Source organism: Triplophysa rosa, linkage group LG1 (genome assembly GCF_024868665.1).
Source record: "Triplophysa rosa linkage group LG1, Trosa_1v2, whole genome shotgun sequence".
Classification (NCBI taxonomy): domain Eukaryota; kingdom Metazoa; phylum Chordata; class Actinopteri; order Cypriniformes; family Nemacheilidae; genus Triplophysa; species Triplophysa rosa.
This window is the reverse complement of record NC_079890.1, coordinates 14,673,007-14,689,579: the sequence shown is the minus strand read 5'-3', so window position 1 is coordinate 14,689,579 and position 16,573 is coordinate 14,673,007. Positions and strand designations below refer to the sequence as shown.

The 16,573-nt window shown below is 39.4% G+C and overlaps 1 protein-coding gene across 1 annotated transcript in view; it reads right to left on the bottom strand.

The window, feature by feature from the left end:
- Positions 1-16,573, bottom strand: part of plekha7b (pleckstrin homology domain containing, family A member 7b) — a 115,389-nt gene that overhangs the window by 12,735 nt on the left and 86,081 nt on the right. The window contains 12 exon segments of the mRNA XM_057319276.1: positions 5-150; positions 272-437; positions 2,140-2,241; positions 2,327-2,476; positions 2,765-2,845; positions 3,596-3,664; positions 5,604-5,657; positions 7,256-7,381; positions 7,608-7,691; positions 9,705-10,239; positions 10,861-11,298; positions 12,956-13,131. Of these exon segments, the coding sequence (XP_057175259.1) occupies positions 5-150; positions 272-437; positions 2,140-2,241; positions 2,327-2,476; positions 2,765-2,845; positions 3,596-3,664; positions 5,604-5,657; positions 7,256-7,381; positions 7,608-7,691; positions 9,705-10,239; positions 10,861-11,298; positions 12,956-13,131 (2,127 nt within the window).

Here is a 16,573-nt window from a genome sequence, read left to right as displayed (position 1 = left end):
TCACCCATTTTGGCTTGTGAAGTCCTTGTTGGGTAGACTGCACCGGGCTGAGGTGGGGGCTGTGCTGGCCGGCTTTCAGCTCTCCCATGGAAGGGCTTGCAGAGAGAGAAGGCACTGCGGACAATGACGCTGAAGGCACGAGTTTCCACTCTGGGTCACGCACCCATCCCACATTTTGATATGACATACAGAAAACACACATGCATGATTATCTATTAGTAAGACCTGGACGTAGAGTGGTGGAGATGGTGGTGATGTTTGACCTCAGTACCTCGGCCCGTGTTCCAGTGCATGGGGGTGGTGGCAGGCAGGGGCCCGCTCTCACCTGGATTCCGCACTGAGTCAATGGTGACTTTGTAGTTGGCTTTGCTGGAACTCAGGCCTGCGAGCACGTCCTCAATCCTCCACAGCTCTTTCCTCAACTGAGATTTCTCTTGCTGTATATAGTGATACAAGTAGCATGATACACAGTCTATAAACTAAACACAACAACATTATTATTACTATCAATAATGTCAACGGATGACAAACTGTAAGTCTGTAGCCACACTTTTGGATTACACAGACAAACTAATAACCGGATAGGCAACAAAATCCCGTTTGAGGCGCAGTTTGACTGCATGAACACACGTGAAAGTCTCAAGTGATTTTAACCTCAGACTTTATTTTACTTCATCTAAAACCATCATTATAAAAACCCATAGGAAATTCCCAAGGGAATCCGTGGCTCAAAAATGCTCAATTACGTTATGTGGTTCAGGACTAGAACCCAAGAAGCTCTATAACTGATTTCTCTTAAAGGGATAGTTCACCCAAAAATTACTATGGTAGTCAATGGTGGCCAAGAACTGTTTGGTTACAAGCATTCATCCAAATTTCTTTCTCCGTGTTCATCAGAACAAAGAAATATATACAGATTTGAGAAATCTCGAGGGTGAGTAAATGATGACAGATTTTTTTATATTTGGGTAAACTATCCCTTTAAGATTTCTGTACACCGATATATTTGCTGTTACTGCATTTAGTGTTACAACCAGTCAAGAGTACACAACAAAAAAAAGGCAAAACTCTACTAAACAGAAGAATTGAATTAAATAGAATACAACATATGCAACTGTTTATCATTAAGATTGTTAAAAAAACACGATGACCCTGAGGCTTGTCTTTGAGTTTCTAAAAGGCAATTTTATATTTCAAAAAAGCATTGAAGAAAAAAGGGGATTTTCCATCATTTATTGACAGTATCTGTGTGTGCTCTCTCACAAACACTTGACTAATCAATAATGTGAGATGACTGCATGCCTTGTTCTATCATACTGATCAAAAACTGACATTAGGTCTTTACTCCAGAACCAACAGCTCTTCGTGTCTTTCAACACTTTGTTCTTTCTCTATCAATTACCGGACTGAGAGTTGCATACTGAAAAGAAAAGAAGGCTGACATCCCAGAGGGAAGGAAAATCAAAGAGATCTCCTTCTCATCTCACATCTTTCTCCTAGAAATTAGATCAAATGAACATCAAATTGAGACATAAGGTTAAGTCTCCTGCTTCTCACATGTTTCTCCCGAGACAAAAAACGTCATTCTCTCATGTTAGTCTCCACTGAAATTTAGAAGAGATCTCAGTAACATATCACACTGTGCTCAGATTATTCTCCTTCAATAAAGACTCTTACATTCTCACATGATCTCCTCTAAAGTTTCATAAGAGATCTCAATAAAATCTCACACTATACTCAGACTTTTCCCCTTAGCTAGAAACACTAACATTCTCAATTAATAGTAGAGCTGTCAAACGATTAATCGCGATTAATCGCATCCAGAATAAAAGTTTGTGTTTACATAATATATGTCTGTGTACTGTGCATGTTAATTTTGTATTCATAAATACAAACTCATACACAAGAATACATATTTAGGAAATATTTAAATGTATTTATTTGTATTTACCAATAATTGAAATTATATATAAATGTTTATTAATTTTGAGATTTTTCTTAAATATATGCATGGATGTGTATGTGTTAATAAATACAAAATTATTATGCACAGTACACAGATATATATTATATAAACACAAACTCTTATTCTGGATGCGATTAATCGCGATTAATCGTTTGACAGCCCTAATAACTGACCTGAGACACAGCACTGTGGCTCATCTGTTATTGAAGAGCTGATCGCAATCTATCTGCATCTCTTTCCAACCGGCTGTACTCTGCCCAAGCGTTCTCCATCTCCTATTTCACACAAAGTCGATGCGTAATATTAGAAGCACATTGATTTTGAGTGGGATTTGGTTCGAGTGTGGTATACTGTCTTCACCGTGGACACCTGTGAGATGTCCGCTCTGATGTGCACCACGTCCTCCCGCAGAAGCTTCTGTTGGTAGGCTATCTTCTCTGCATGGGCGGGCTGGTCCTGATACTGCTCCATCTGCTGATGGGAAACATCCAGAACTGACTCTAGTTTGTCCTAGACAGGGTGAGAATGACAGCAAGTTAAAGATAAGGAAAAATGAAACCCAATCATGGACCAACATCAACTTTAAAGCGTGGGTTACAAACATTATAATGATTTTATTCTTAATAATATATTGTTATAATATTGTCTTATTATCGTTTTATTATGAATAATATATTGTTATAATATTATACGTATATAAAGTTTGTCCTTGCCATTTTTGAAGCACACTGAGGGAATGAAGGTAGGTAAAGTTATAATAAGGTTTTTGTTTAGTTATGTGTTAGTTTGGTTTCAAACCTTGTCCTCTTTGAGTGTGCGTATTCTGGCCTCCAGCTCTTGAAGGATCTTGTCCTGCTCACATAACCTGCTCAGCTTTACCTAAGAAGACAGAGTTCATGGGAATGAGCCGAATCCAGCATCCAGTACACAAACATATCAAACAGAGCTCCGATGGAATACATTCTTCATCTATTCCATATTCAACACTCCCTTCTATTGAAGATATTCATTAGCATAAACTTTACGCACCCAAGACGATTTTGGTGTCATTATCTGATGAAACAAACAGCATTTTCTCTGTGAAAAATGGGTTATAGTGCACGTGCTTGTGCGAGAGAGACAGAAGCTGGAGGAGCTTTGTGTGCCGTCTTTCTCGCAGCCTGTTTATTCTACACTGTTTATCTTTTCTTCCAATTAATTATTAAGCTGTTATTATTTTACAGCACACATATTGTTATTTTAACAGCATTAAATATTCATGGCATAGATAAATCCACCAACAAAATTGGTATAAATTGTTAAACTGAAACAATGTTAATGATGAAAAGCCAGGACTTCCAGATTATTTACCTCCAACCAAATGGAAAACAGAGAGAGCACTGGAATACAAAAATCAAACGGAAAAATGTACAAGCCTAAAGTAGAAAACTCCCATTGCATGTGTTTTCTCTTTAAACTGAGCCTTGAATATAAAAAATGCCCTTGTCAATAGTTTCGCTTTCTTAACATTGAGCGTGAACCACGCCCATGTTTACTCGCACGGGTTCAGTAACTGCTTATTGTGCAAAGCAAACAGGGAATAAGTGGAGAGAAAAGAATAAAAAATGGAGATGAGAGGAGAGAACTTACGTCTATGTCACTTTCAGCTATTTTAACAGGCCGAGGCGGTCGATCTCTAAATGAATCGCGTCCGGTCACCTGTTAAATTTAACACGTACAAAACTCACATACTTTCAAAAACATTTAAATAAACATCAAGACTCTAAAATGAGGCATCGATCAAGCAATCAGACCACACAGTCTTTAAAAAAAACTCAAGTAAACAAACTGCATAAAAAACAAGACACGCTATGTCCCAAGACAAACAAACACTGGTTTTGAAAGTGCTGAGATATGTTTATCATCTTGGGTATGTGGGAATAGCCGCAATGATCCGCCCAAAGTGCCGCTCGTTCTTTGGAAAAGTATCAATACTTTTTGTGAACTTAACGTGAACCATGTGGGAGTCTGCAGCCCAATTATAGACTATCATTTAATGACAAACCAAGGTTAGTTAAAGGATACTTTAAAAGTAAGAGTAGCTTTCTTTAAACCAGACCTTCAGAATAATCCCTTAATGCTTAATGTCTTCATGGAAATAATTAGCACAGACTAATAATCACAATTACAATGCAATTTCTATGACAATCCCCATTAGAGAAGTATTTATATTTTCCCAAAGATCAACCCTTAGGCGTCCTTTAAAAAAAAAAGAAAGCTTTTGAAACAAACAATTATCTTGTCACAATACCACATGCATGTGGGTATGACTGCCAGTCAAGAACTTCACACAACAGAAATGATCCGGCATGGGTTACATCACTGCAGCAGGTGAAGGCATGAACTGCTCACGTTTAATGTGCACACCCATCTTACATTCAAACAAAAGCAACACCCACAGAAGACACTGTGTACCGAATAGATGAGGGGTTCGATACTTTTGATCTGTTTGAAATGAAGATAAAAGAGGGTTTCTGTAAACAGCGGGTACAAATTTAGGTGCTTTATATGTTTGAAATATTAAAATGTGAAACAACTGCTGCCCTCCACATCAAACAGGATCATTGTGACAACAGTAGACAAAAGCTGTAAGTTCTACTGATGCCACAGGAAATACAATTGAGCTACAAATGAGCTTTTTCAGATTAAAGTGTACTTCATTTCCCTCCAGGAATGGCATTCAGCAGAACTGTGCAGCAGAGTACATGTGAAAAATTTATCCTTTGGTTCTTAAAGGGGTCATATGACACGGCTAACACGAATATTAGCGTTTGCTTTAGATGTAATGCGATGTGTATACACGATTTAAGGTTCAAAAACGATGTATTTTCCACATACCGTGCGTGTTTGCATCTCTTCTTTGCCCCGCCTCTCTGAAACTCACGGATGTTTTACAAAGCTCATCGCTCTGAAAAGCGAGGTGCACTATGATTGGCCAGTTCACCAGTGCTGTAGTGATTGGTCGAATACTGCAAGCGTGTGACGGAAATGTAACGCCTCTTACCATATTTGGAACATCAGGTTCCAGAGCAATTGTGCTGACAGGTACGCCCACCTTACTTGCGTATACATTTGGGCGGTCTTAGTCAAATCATACCACGAACTGACGTAGATTTGTGGGGGTGTGGTTACACGAGGCATTTCAGGCAGGTCTGGGTGAGCATTCGCTTTTAGATAGAATGCATCTTTTGTTCCGACACTTCAATTTTTCAATTTTACGTGTCTAATACATGCATGGGCAACTTATAACACACCAAAGACACAGAAAAACATGTATTCGCGCCATATGACCCCTTTAACATTTGTTTTCATCAACAAACTGAAACTGAATCACCAGTCATCCGTGCATTCACAAAGACCTTCCATCTTTTATTGCTAAACTACAGCAACAAATCTGCATTTTAGCAGTAAAAGCTTGAAAATCACACATTGCTCTCAGTGAAAATCGACTGATGTAAATTTATGTAATCAGTCGTTTCTCATTCTACATGTCATTCAGGGTTAGAGAGCACAGCAGCTGTTACAGAGAGAGGAAGAAAAAAGACTTAAGAGAAAAGAGGAGGAGGAGGAAGGTGAAGGCAGATCCATTAGAGCGCACCTTCAGGTCTAGATACTCCAGGTCCTTCTTCAGCTGCAGGTAAGTGTCATCTGCCTTCAAGTGGAACATGAAGAAAGAAGTCACATGACGTGTGAAACTGACACTGATTTGCCTTCACACTCGTTTAACTGTCAATCTCAGTGCTGATACATTAAAGTGCATCAGTATTATGCCCTTATGGGTGAGTGACAGGTCTTCAAACATTCACTACTCGGGGTTATTATACAAATAATACAAAAGGTTAATGTTTTTACAGTTCTAGCTTCTATTGACAAAAAAATGATAGAGACAAGCATTGAATGCCCTTCAACAACCTTAATATGATTTGAGACTGATGCACTCTGGTATGTATGGTTTCTTTAACTGAAAAGATTGTGGTTTGTTTCTCGATTCTGGGGGCTTTTCACATCCACCACTTTATTAAAAAGTAATAATTCATTTAAAATAATTTAATAAACTGAATTTAATGACGTATAAAGACCACTCCTCATGTGGGGTGACCAATAACAATTAACTCCATTAAACAAAAAATAAAATATCTCATTTCTGGGGCTGAAATATGAATCACCGAGACACTTTTATGAAGTGAATGGTATTTAAAAAAATGCAGTTGTAAGTGATTTTTAGGACAAAAGTCTACATTTAAGAAGGCAACTGTAAAATTATACTTAGAAAAACTCAAAGAAATGCAAGTACTTTGTTTCTAAACACTTTAAATACCAAGAACTTGTACAAAATGTTAAGGAAATGAATTAATTTTGAGATTAATCTTAGTCGCAGCACATAACATTTTTAAGGCTATGGCCAATTCATCTAGATGAAAAAACACTAAAATCACTTAATTCAAATTTGAATCTGCCTTTATGTGTACACCACTTTCTTAATGTTTGAATATCTGTCACTTTTTAATACAATTCGCAATGTGTGAATGAAACATATGAAATGAAACAAGTGTGACCATTAATTTCATTAATTAGATATTAAGCCGTTGATAGCTGGTTTCTGGGCATAGTTAGAATATTGCTAAATAATATAATTTTTGGGATAACATATGATTGTTAAAAAAGTTGTTCAAATTATTTTTACATAACATTTTGAAGGTGTTTTTTTGTGTTCGCATTGTTTATTGCATCGCTCTTGTGTGAATAGGCCTACAGTAAATTGCCTTTCTAACAATTCCTAATGGTTATTATGGGGTGCTATGCTTTGGTGCCTTTTACATTTATTTCCAACTGTAATATACTACTGTATACTTTAAACTGCAAATGAATCAACAAAATTAGCTTTTCATGGAAACACTCAATCATGTGAACGCAGGCAAGTCAACAAGCAACATGCTGTTACGAAATACAAGAGAGAGGAAGAAAAAATACATTAAAGTCCAAAGAACACAAAATGCAGAGAAACACATCTTCAAAAACACAAAAAACAGGCTGTTATGTTAAATTTCGCAGCCCAAGCTGTAAAACACGTTCTACTGCGGACTCCATGCTAATGGAGAGCTAGCACCAAACCAACACGATACCAACTACAGTAGTACAACAGCGTACGACTGTACGGATGAGCACAGTATGGGGGTTAAGGAGAGAGGGGCATGATATGCTCAGATGAGAGGCTGAGGTTGGGTTGAGGGGGAGTCGTGACCCTCTGACCTGCAAACTGGGGCCTGAGAGGCCGTTGTGCTGGTTCTGCAGGTGTGTGAACGTGTCGCTGCGCACGCTGGCCATCTTGGCCCGGTGTCTCCTGAGCTGGATGAGGAGCAGGGTCAACTCCTCCGGCTGCAGCACAGCGGGGAGACGGGAGAGAAAGCACTTCAGGAAGTGACCAGCAGGGTGGCGCTAAGATGTTGTGAAATTTGGCCACTTGAAGGAGAACTGTAACTGACGAGTTATGATGACACTGTCTTAAAGCTACAAAGCTGACATATTCTGTTTCCCTGCTTCTGTTCTCCTGTTTTTCCTTGTTTTATTAGCTTATCTGAAAAGTTCTCTATTTAAGTCTTACCGTTTTGCCGTGCAGACTGGGCGCACTGACCGTGTGCGTGATGTAGCCCATTGTTGGCATGGACCTCCTCTCTATCTGTGACGTCTGTGAAGATATATATAATACAATTTTAAAAAAGAATCATTTTTGATTTATAAAGTATGTACACTTTTGAAGTCACATAAAAATCAGATTCAAAGCCAAGCAAATAAAACTAGAGCTCAGCAGAGCATATTTTTACTCATTCGTCTGTTTTCACCAAGAAAGTGTGCGTTTGATTTGAAAAGCCACGGGGTTTCGAGGACTTGACAGTTTTGCTTAACATACAAAATTCTTCGTCTATGCCCACCACGGCACCTCAAAAGGACGGAAACAACAAGAGATTTAATTAACTACACATAAATTATCTTCAATCTGCTTTCTTAAAATAACATTTGTTTGCTAGCAGCGGAGTAGCACTCGATATACTCGGCGTCCAACGCTAATCCCGCGGCACTGCATTTTTGCTGCATAATAGGTTTTTCATTAAACACAAGATCAGAAGAAAGAGTCCATTGGTGAGTCTGTTAACTGGGTACTTTGCTTAGCCTTTGGCTAATCGTATCAGTTAAACACCGTCTGGTTATTATCCATGAAACAGTTCTGTGAAACACGCTCAAGCCCCTCAGATTTGAGATACACAGAGCAGCTGCACTACAAAAGGTTCATCACATTTTTGGTTCCCAAAGAACTTTCAGTCAACTTTCCGACCTTTTCACGGTCTAAAGCAGGGGTTTTCAAACTTTACGCTGCGAGGGACCCCCAAACTGATATATCTCTTTTGTGATGACCTCCTAAAATACATATTCATCTATATACTGTATATATATTTCTTGTGAAAAGAAACATTTAAGCTGTGTAAAATAATAAGTGTGATATTGTAAAGACAACATATTAATTAATTGGCTAAAATAAGAGTAATGTTGGATGTTTAAATCTGAATAGCAAATGACTCAATTCAAATCAATTTGTACTTTAGCAATTTTCATGACATCTTTGCAAAGACTACTTTACAAAGCCCAGTAAAATAAAGAGAACTGCTGTGAAAAAACTCACTATAAATTCTGAAAAGTATGAAAGTAGCTAGAAAGAAAGAAGCGATAAACACGCATACAAATATGAATAATGTTCAGTAGACTTTTAAAGTGTTTGCTTTGTGATTCTCTGAGATTTTCTGGGGGCCCTCTAGAATCTTCTGGAGGCCCACTGGGGGTCCCTTCACCCGTTTTAACCCTTTTTCACTTTAAAGAACATTTCGTGACACAGAATTATCCTTTGAATGTTAAAGGTTGTTTATGGAACCATTCAGCCAAAAATGATTCATCTATGGCATTGTGTAGCACCTAATATTTTTAAAAGTGCGTGATGGTGGACATCACAAGTCGAGCATCAATGTGACATGTTCTTACATGTATCTACTCAAAATAAGATACTCTTCCATATAATATTACAATTAGTATGCAAGTGGTATCATGATTGATATTAATTACGGTATAAATCTGCATCAATGCAGGACAATTTAAATCAACTTAATTAAAAACGGTGACCAGTTACTGGCACCCATAATAGTCCTGTCACATAAATCGCACATGTATTTTATATACATGCATCTGTAATTATGTATCCTTTGTGGTATGGCTGCACATTGATTGAAGTGTTTTTTCCTTCTAACTGCTTTTTGACAGCTTCTGTGAATCTCTCTGTTGAAGGCGCATAATTAGTGAGTTCACACGAGTCCCGACGTATGCGGAGCAGAAATGGTAGTGACAGCATGTTAACTCGCGACTGCGTGCGTACGTGTCACTCAAACCACTGCTCTCATGTGGGGGGTGTAGCCAGCAGATGCGACTATTTGTCACACAGGGATCTTAAGGAACATAAAAACAAAAACGCTCTCTTATTAAACACACCCGCTGCACCTGCGAGTCCGGCCCTGTGTGGAGACTCCCTAAAGTCCAAAGCAAAAGTTAAGAAATGGGAAACAAGAGGTGGGATACTTCTCACACTCAGTTTCCCATAATCCTCAGTGTGTTTGATGGTCAAAGCTCTAGATTTTGAGAACTTCTCCACACTCCCTACCTTTGAAATCTGGGAACATATTCCTCTGGGAGAACCCAAACTGGGCGTATCCGGGGTGGCGAAGTCATCCAGCGGGCGTACCGTCACCCTGTCGGCAGGAGTGTGCGGCCTGCGTGGGGACAGGGATTTTGAGGGATGCCCGGGTGGGGCTAAGTCACACGGTGATGGGGGCACAGATATAGACCTTGGCATCTCCAGAGTGACCCTGAAGGCGGCCGTGTCCATGTAGTCGGGTCCAGTATAGATGGGAGCGGTCGGGCTGCCGTGGCGGAACTGTTGGCGCTGTTGCCACTCGTACAGCTGCCACACCATGCCCTCTTTAGTGGCCAGCCGCTCATCTGTGGACATTCGGAAGTGACTGAGGCGATCGTGGGCGTACTTGTAGTCGCTGGGCAGGTTGCGGGGCACTGGGGGTGAACTGCTTGCAGAGTGGTGTCGCATGGTCTTTGGCAACGATTGGTACGTCTCCATCATGGCGGCCTTAGGCTGGAGAGGAGGGGTCCGACGGGATAGGCTGTACTCAGAGGTGGGATAGCTGTAATTGTTCATTTGAAGTTTAGTACCGTCAATTTTCATTACGTGCTGGGTATGCACAATGATAACGATAATGGTCACAGTAGGTATACGAATAAAACATGATTAAATATCTATTTGATATATTTTAAGCTTAGAGGGATAGTTCACCTAAAGATAAAAATTCTGTTATCATTTATGTATCCTCATATCGTTCGAAACCTGTATATGATTCTTTCCTCTGTGGAACGCAAAAGAAGATATTTTGAGAAATGTCTGAGTGGTTTTGTGTCCATACAATGGAAGTCAATGAGGGCCAGTGCTATTTGGATACCAACAGTCTTCAAAATATCTTCTTTTCTGTTCTGCAGAAGAAACAAAGTCATACAGATTTGGAATGACATGAGGGTGAGTAAATGATAACAGGGATTTCATTTTTGGGTTCATTTTACAGCCCCTAGAGGGAGCTCCGTATTAAGGAAAAACTATATGTGAATTGTAACCTTTACAATGAGACAACAACTGTAGTTCTTCGTGTTACATCATTTAATAAGAGTATCGCATGCAATGTGTGTGGTTTCTTAGCATTTGCTTTGTTTAAAATTTCATCTCATTATTACAGTATATCTACAACTAAACTGACCTTTTGGGCTCTCCTTTCTGCACCTTCATCCAGTGCTCGACCTGAGCCAATGCAGTTTTCCTTTGAACTTTTTTCTCTGTGTCCGTGTGGGGAATGAGACCCCTCTTATACGCAACATTCCCGTTCTGATCCGGGGGCATCCCTGAGGACAGCCCATTCCTGTATTTGGGTGCTGTGGACGGCGGGCGAGAATGGGCACCTGTCTGGGAAAGCCCCTCTATCTCCATCTCTCCAGAGGAGATGATTTTAACAGGATCGTCTGGCACTTCCTTGCTGTAAACATAACACTCTTCCCTGTCTCGCTCAAGCCTCAGCTCAGTAACCTCCCCGCGCACTGCCTGCTGGAGACCCTCGGCCGGGGAGGAGCTTTTGATGCTGGTGCTGAAGTGGTTGGTCTGTGGGACCACATGCTCGGGATTTGAGATTCTTTCTGTGTCTCTGTGGAGGCAAACAGAGTTTTTAATAGAGTATTTTAAAAGGGTTATTAATTGAGAAATTCGTTTTTTTCTGAGGGTTTTGCCATTGTACTATAAAACATCCTGTAAGTTCCCGAACGTAAAACTTCTTTGTTAGTCCAAAAATAGCTTTTATTGAAAGCAAGCTGTCAAAATGTTTCGTGTCAGATTCTGTCTCAGTATGATGTTACAGTGTGACGAACGACCACTTCTGCAAAAGTTCAACGACTGCTTCTACCTGTACATCATTGCTCTCTAGCTCCGCCCAATTTAAAATATCATTTTAAGGAGACGTTCACCCAAAAACTAAAATTCTGTCATCATTTACTCACCCTCTTGACATTGGTTGGAATGTTGGTAAACAAAAACCGTTGGTCACCATTGACTTCTATTGTATGGACACAAAACCAATGCAAGTCAATGGGGACCAATGGCTTTTGTTTACAAACATTCTTCAAAATGTCTTCTTTTGTGTTCTCCATAAGAAAGAAACTCATACAGGTTTTAAACGACAAGAGGGTGAGTAAATAATGACTTAATGAAATAATGAATTTTCATTTTGGGGTGAACGATCCCTTTAACTTGGTTAACTTAAACTTGTATAGTTGACGAATTACTTTTGCAACCGTAATTCCACTGCAAGAGGTCAAACAGGTTGACTTTAAATAGTTTCTCTTTAAAATAATTTGAAAATTACATCACGTGACTGACAGAAACTTCATGTTAGCTTTGATCATTCAAACTGCATAACCTTTTCACAAAATAATGTTATTGGAATTCATCAAAACCCATCTTTAAATGAGCTTCAAAATGCTTGTAACAATGTCTTCACAGGTAATATCATGGTTAAATCACTTGATGGCGCTATTGTATTTTGTTTAAAACTGAAAGACAAAGCCAAGACACATGGCAGATGATCAACTTTACTAAAAATGACATTTTACCCTTTCCCACACTGAACAGTTATCTCAGACTGGTATCAGATCAGGTTTTTTCAATCTTTAGTAATCATTCACATGCCTGTGTACAAGCGTTACCCATAAAGTACCAACACACATAAAACCCTACAATCAGCACAACCGTCCAACCATAAACAGCACTACAAACCACCCTCACACTTATAAACCACCTTCTGCACGTTTATGTACACCATAAAGCCCAGTAATAAGTAAAGCCCTGGGGGAAAAGCCTTTGTGCACTCATGGACGTGATGAGAGCAGGGGCAGTGCACTAACGTCACACCCCAGGATGAGTGCCCGGTTCTGGGCCCACGGCCCACAGTCAGCTGGCTGCAGCTTGCCGCAGTGATCCTCCTCCCTGAGCCGCAGTGTCAAAATCTACACACCTCTGCAGCAGTGAGTGAGTTTACCACAATGCTAACTTCTGATCTGTAGATTAAAATTAAAATCTTAAAATTTTCAGGTCTGAGGATGGCATCAGCAGTTAAAAAAGCTCCAATGTATGCAAATAAATGGTGATACTTACTTTCAAAGATTTGAGTGGTTTCTGAGGGGGTGAAATGTATCAGGCTATGATTTTATTGGTTAATATTATTTTTCCCCTCCCTCATGACCACATAAACTGAAATGAGTGAGGTGCTAATCTTCTGTCTAGAGGTAAAGCAGGAGGAGTGCACTGACCTCTTCACGGCATGACTCTGCATCAGTGCCGCCTGGTTCATGGCCCGGATCCAGCCATTCATATCCTCCTGCGTGTCCGCGCTGAAGAAGTAGGTCCTCATGCCACAGTGCTCGGCCTGCGAGCCAACCAGAGAATTCTTATTGTAAATGTACGAGCGCATTCCAGTGTGGCAGGCCTGAGACAGAGAGATAGAGAAAGAAAGAGAGAGCATAGGGAACCATCAGCTGTGACCGAAACACCCACGGCACGGCCGGGCTGCACGTTTATGTCAGGCCCCGTGACTGGGACGACCCAGTATTGCTGTGACAGCAAGACTGCCATTGTAGCAAGCTCAGGAGTCATGCTCAACAAAGCTGTTTGAACTGTGGACCAGAAGTAACATTGTGTAAGTCTATATTCATTGTCATTGTTACAAATAATTACTATGCATTCTATCACATGGTCTGCATCAGAGGTGTCACAGTGTTTGATTTTGTATAGCACAACAAACAAACCATATAAACAACAAACAAACAATATAAAGTCATGACTCAGAGGAGAAAAGTGCAAATATATACAGTATTATTATTATTACGGCTGCCAAACCATTAATCGTGATTAATCGCATTCAGAATAAAAGTTTGTTTACATAATATACTGTGTGTCTGTGTACATTCATTTTGTATTTATAAACACATACAAGGAAATGTTAACATGTATTTATTAACATTTACCAATCATTTAAATTATTTATAAATGATTATTCATTTTAATGTTAAATATTTTTCTTAAATATATGTACAGTATGTGTATGTTTTTTACAAATACAAAATGAACAGGCACAGTACACAGACATATATTATGTAAACACAAACTTTTATTCCGGATGCAATAATATGCAATACCATAGTAAATATTAGAATATATTTATAGACGGTTTCATCTGACACACACGCTTGGCCCGAAGTTAAATTCCATTCTTAACCACACACACCGTGTTTTATGAGGACTCCCAATAGACATGATTACTGTTATACTGTAAAAACACTGTAAAGTCTATACCCCTCACAAAAAACATTGCATTTTTACATTTCCAAAAACAATTTATTTATAAGTTGTTTAAGTCGCATGGATTACTCACACACACACACACCTGTTTTTCATGGTGGGGACTATCCATTTACTTGTTGTCTATTAATAATGTTGTTACAATAATGATGACTTTATGTCCTAACCTTATCTGACAGAAAACTTTTTGCAGCTTTAGATTTTCATTAAAACATTGTTTAGAATGTTGTCTATTCGTCGGTCAACTATATCTCAGTGGGGACATTTGGTCCCCATAATGTAAAAACACATATACTGTATATATATATATATATATACACACACACACACTACAACAACAAAGCTCTTAATTAGCCTCTTACCCCCCTGCTCCGGTCGTCTGTTTAATGCCAGAGTTAACAGCCCCCCAGCTAAACTAGCTCCACGCACCTTCTGTTTTCCTAAAGCTGCTACTGCCAAAATGCAACTGTTGAACTAATCTCTCAGACAGAGCACAGCCACCACTCACCAGAACAAACATAACCCAGCTCAGCGCTTCTGCCAGGCCCTCCCAGACCCATTCAGACAGACAGCAGACCGTCAGCCCCGCCTCTACCAGTCTGCCCATTCTCACAAGCACACACACACATACAGCCTGCACCTGGATACACTGTCAGACTCAATAGAAAGTCAATGCAGGAGCCTCTGGGCTACATAGCTCTTAATTCACAATTCGACAGTTGCGTCTATGCTCACGGCACATCTCTTCTGCTTCTCCAGGAGTCTATTATCCCACCTGTCACACAGCTCCTTCAATATTCGATACCTGCTCCTGAAGTCTTTGTGGTACTGTACTTTACTTTGTTATCAGAATTTATCAAAGACAAGTTGTAGTCATTTTGTTGGACACTAATAATGACTTCACATTTACGCTTTTAGCAGATGTTTTTATTCAAAGTGACGATTTATACATTAAGAAGTATGCGCTCTCCCTGGGTTACCCCAAAATGTCATCATTTATGCACCCTCGTGTCATTCCAGACCTGTATGACTTGCTTCTGCAGAACACAAAAGAAGACACTGTATTTTAAAGAATGTTGGTAACCAAACAACAGCGCTACCCATTCACTTACACTGTATTATTAGTTAAACCATTTATAATTTCTCAAAATCTTTGTTTGATTTCCACAAACCTGTATGCATTGCCACTTCAGATGTTGCTGTTGTACTACCTCTGAGGTGTAAAGGAGGCTTTAGAAATGTTATATTAAATGTAATTTAGGTGATTAGGTAGAAACAAGTAAAACATGGTCATTGAAACAGAGTATACTGTAGCAGTACTTTGTCAAAGTCATGGCTAAAAGATATGCTAAACAAAAGCAGCCTGTTTTTCGCTGTATCAAGGCGGTCTATCTAAGGACACCTATGTCAGTGATATCTGACAGGTAGTGTGAAGGTCTGTATGCTATTTCATCACATTCAATCTAACACAATAATAAAGCGTGTTTCTCTATCACACAAACAAAGACAAATGAACAAAATACATCACTGTGGAAGAAGGCAATGCGAAAAAACGCATATCTTGTTGCAAACATCAATCACGTTGTCATCACATGACAAACAATGAGAAGAGAGGGAAATAAAACCTGCGAGAGCAAAGTAGTTTCAATGAATTTTAGTAGTCATACATCAAAAACAGAATGAATGATTCCTGCCCTTTAACTGTTACTGACATCAGATCAGACATCAAGACCTGGGCTTTAGAGTAACACACATACATAGAACACTGATTTACTCAAGTAAATAATCCAAGAAAATTAAATCCAAAACAGACACTTGGCCAAACACCAAATGAAGACAACAGTGCATGAAAACAATTAAAATCTCAAAATCAAATATAAAACTATAAATATAAATACACATACATTTCACAACAGATGACATTTACATTGTTGACAGTGATGATGAGAATTTAAATGCGACTGAACAGCCAATGAGAATGAAGGTGTGTGGGCATGGCCAAACACTGGGGTTGCAAAACTAACTAGTGATGATAGTAATGCGTGTGAAGAGGAATCCAGCAATGCCAGTCTCAACCATAGATACAGCAATACTACAGTATTAGATTCACACTATGAACAGGACATATCTGCATATCAATTATTCAAATGAGGCAGATGAATATGAAGATTGGAATGTCAAGCTGGCATTGCCTGTTCCTATGGAGGCGGAGTCATGGCATGCATCCTGAACCACATCAATGCACATTGAGTATGTGCATTTTTCATCCGGCTGGGAAAAGGCCATACACAGGAATGGTGATGGAGTGGAAATCCGCTGATAATAATGAATGGAAATTAAAATACCTATTCATGCAAGAGGCTGACTCAGGAGACGGCCCTTCCACCAGATGCACCCGACTCAGCTCCCATAATGCACCAGGTCGCAAGAAGAGGCAAAAGGCCGATAGGAATGAGAGAATCAACGTGAGTGAGCAAAAAACTGTGAGAGGTGAATCACATGAAAACTAGGAGTGTCAAAAATGTCCCCAGTTCTGAAATATTGTCAGATACAGTAAACTGGGCGAGCTT